At 47.2% G+C, this 2,631-nt stretch overlaps 1 protein-coding gene across 7 annotated transcripts in view; it reads right to left on the reverse strand.

The window, feature by feature from the left end:
* The window catches only part of PDCD2L (programmed cell death 2 like), a 31,087-nt gene that overhangs the window by 27,896 nt on the left and 560 nt on the right, over nt 1–2,631 (reverse strand). For 5 of the 7 annotated variants that reach the window (XR_002783205.1, XM_023537667.1, XM_023537666.1 and 2 more), the window contains exons 2-5: nt 2,534–2,601; nt 2,254–2,420; nt 2,045–2,105; nt 473–846 (exon numbers count right to left, since the gene is read on the reverse strand). Coding sequence is in view for 6 of the 7 variants with exons in the window: in XM_023537667.1 (XP_023393435.1) it covers nt 473–846; nt 2,045–2,105; nt 2,254–2,420; nt 2,534–2,601 (670 nt within the window). In the remaining variant the exon portion in view is untranslated. The remainder of the gene's footprint in view (nt 1–472; nt 847–2,044; nt 2,106–2,253; nt 2,421–2,533; nt 2,602–2,631) is intronic. The other 2 variants (XM_011371839.2, XM_011371836.2) reach the window with 1 other exon arrangement.

Consider the following 2,631-nt stretch of genomic DNA (forward strand, 5'->3'; position numbering starts at 1 on the left):
ATGAGACAGACAACAAATATCAACATCACTTCCATTTTACAAGTGAGAACTGAGCGTCTGGAAGGGTCTCTGAGGTCCTAGGCCATTTCTTGAGTCACAGCCAAGAGTTAATAAACAGATGGTATTTTTCTAACTTATCTGTATCAGCTATAAATTTAAAAATAGAAAACAAATTAAAGAGATAGTGGACATTTTATTCCGTAAATACTTGGCATCCCTAACTTCTTTTTGTTCATTTTCTTGAGGGTACTTATAAACAGGACAAAGTATATTCAAGCTAACTCAAGGGTGGGTGATAAAATCCCCTTGTTTGTCTTTCTTTCTCCTCCAAGAAGAGTGAAGCAGAAAGGTCCTATACACACAAGTTCTGCCTGAAAGAGTTTCCCCAGGGACCAGGGTAAAAATCGAAGTGTATCTACTGTGGCAGCTTCCTGATCAAGTCACTTTAGACAACAGCAGCACACGTTCTCACCTTTGGGAAATCAACTGTTCCATATCAATTCCTTCTCTCTGTTGATATTCCCTCAGAAGGTTATGAGCATGATCTAGACTGACCACATCCCTGTAATCGTCCTCATCTACGACACAGATGTAGTAGGGCAGGAACTGTGGCACTACAGAAGGCAAGGCCGTCTCTTCTCCAGGAGGCACAGTAAGAGCAGCAGCCAGGACAGCCTCCTGCAGGCAGAGGTCTTGGAGCTGGGCAGTACAGTCTAAGTCTTTGGCACTGTTAGAATCATTTCCAAAATCCAAGGTAAGCTGTGGTGAAGACATCTCCTCATTGTCACTTCCCCAGTCATCTGCACCTTCACACCAATCCTCAGCTGCAAGGCCATTCTCTTGTCTCTGGAAGAATACCCAGTGAATGAGGTCCAAGCACACTTGGGTAATCTGATCTATTTCCTTAGCCTTCCCATCTCTTCACCTTCCTGAGGCAGGCTTTGCACCAGCCACTTCCCCTCTAGCATACTCTGATTCACTTCCTGGACCCCCTTTACACAAAAGCATGTTGCTTTCCTTTTCATGGGCAGTGTGGCAAATACAATACAGTGGCTTCCTTAACTATCTGTTTAAAACTCTTTCAGCTGTGCTTTATGCTGGCAAAAAAGAACTACATTTCCCAGGCTCCTGAGCATCTAGGGGTCCAAAGGTGATCAAGGGTCTGCTAATCAGGTAATCAGATCAGATGAGAGAGAGAGAAAAAAAAAAGAGAGACAAGACAGAGAGATAGACAAAGAGACAGAAACAAACTTGAGACAGAGTGAAGTGGAAAGAAAGTCCATGAAGCAAAAGGCAGCCAGTCTGTAGAAGGAGACAGAGCAAGGCTCTGGAGTCAACAGTTCTGACAAGAGCAGCTTCCAGTTCACCAGACCACACACCTCAGCTTCCTGACTGTAGCAGAGGAAGCATAGCAGCTCCTCCAAAGCCAGTTCTGAGGTGTGGTTCTGGAGGTCATTCCTGGAGTTGCCTCCTCCAGCCTATCTAATAAGGTAGTAAAACCTAATTTTAAGTGTCTCACCTTTAAAAAGTCAAAGTGTTTTTTCTATTATCTGAAGTTGAAGCCTGGCAAATACAGAAAGACAGAACCATCATGTTTTGCTTCCCAGTATTGCTATTACCATGCCTGGCACATATTAAGAGTTCAGCATATTTGTAAAGCAATATTTACAGGCAAAGGGAGGCTGAATTTACTTCTGCAGCTACCAACTTGCCTGACTTCGATTAAGTTCAGATTTCGTCTTATTAAATGTGTTATATACATATCACAGTAGGTATATTTACTGCAAACATATATGTATTACACACGCCCGTGTATATGTATACACCCATATGTTTTCCCAAACAGAAAAATCAGTAAGTTATGTGCCTCAAGACCTTCAGTGTGTATTAAAAGAAACAACTACAAAATCTTAAGGAAATAACATTTTACGATTCAGAAAAAGAGCAAAAACCATTCCAACGTACTTGAAAGAACATAGCTTAAAGGATAATCTAGAAAATACCCTCAACTTACAGCAAATCATGTTAGTCACAACGGCTTTACCTGAGTGCCTGGCGCCTCTTTCTCTCGCATCTGCAGGCACTGGGAGCGGAACACCTTCCAGCTTTAGGATAAAGACAAACGGCCGTCAGGGCTCCACTCTTGACCGCCAACCGGCTGGCCAGCCCCATCCCAGCGCGCCGGGTGCGGTCTCCCGCTCCCGCCCACTCCGTATAAAATCCCGGGGTCAGCTCTGGGGCTTCCTCACCAACCTGCGCGCTCCGCAGCTGCCGCACCTGGGGCGGGGGCAAGTGAACACGTGCAATAGCCGATGAAACGGGGAACCTTCCAGCGGGCAGTACACTTGCACGACCAAGGCAAGCAACTGCCTGCAACGTTCACACACTGGCCTTGGCGCTGCTACGGCGGGCAGGGCGTCCTGAGGATAGGGGAGGCACTCAAACTCTGACTCTGCCCCGGTACCTCGCCCACTCCCTCACCCCGTAGCCCTTATCAGCACCCGCCGAACCCGACTGCAGCGCCCCATCTCACCGGAAGGCCGCCCAGCTTGCTGGCACTCCAGGCACCGGGCCCAGTCGGGCGACCGTGCACAGCGGCATCTGGAAGCCCGAGCAGCACTGGCTTCCGGA

This window comes from Pteropus vampyrus, unplaced genomic scaffold (genome assembly GCF_000151845.1).
Source record: "Pteropus vampyrus isolate Shadow unplaced genomic scaffold, Pvam_2.0 Scaffold196, whole genome shotgun sequence".
NCBI lineage: Eukaryota > Metazoa > Chordata > Mammalia > Chiroptera > Pteropodidae > Pteropus > Pteropus vampyrus.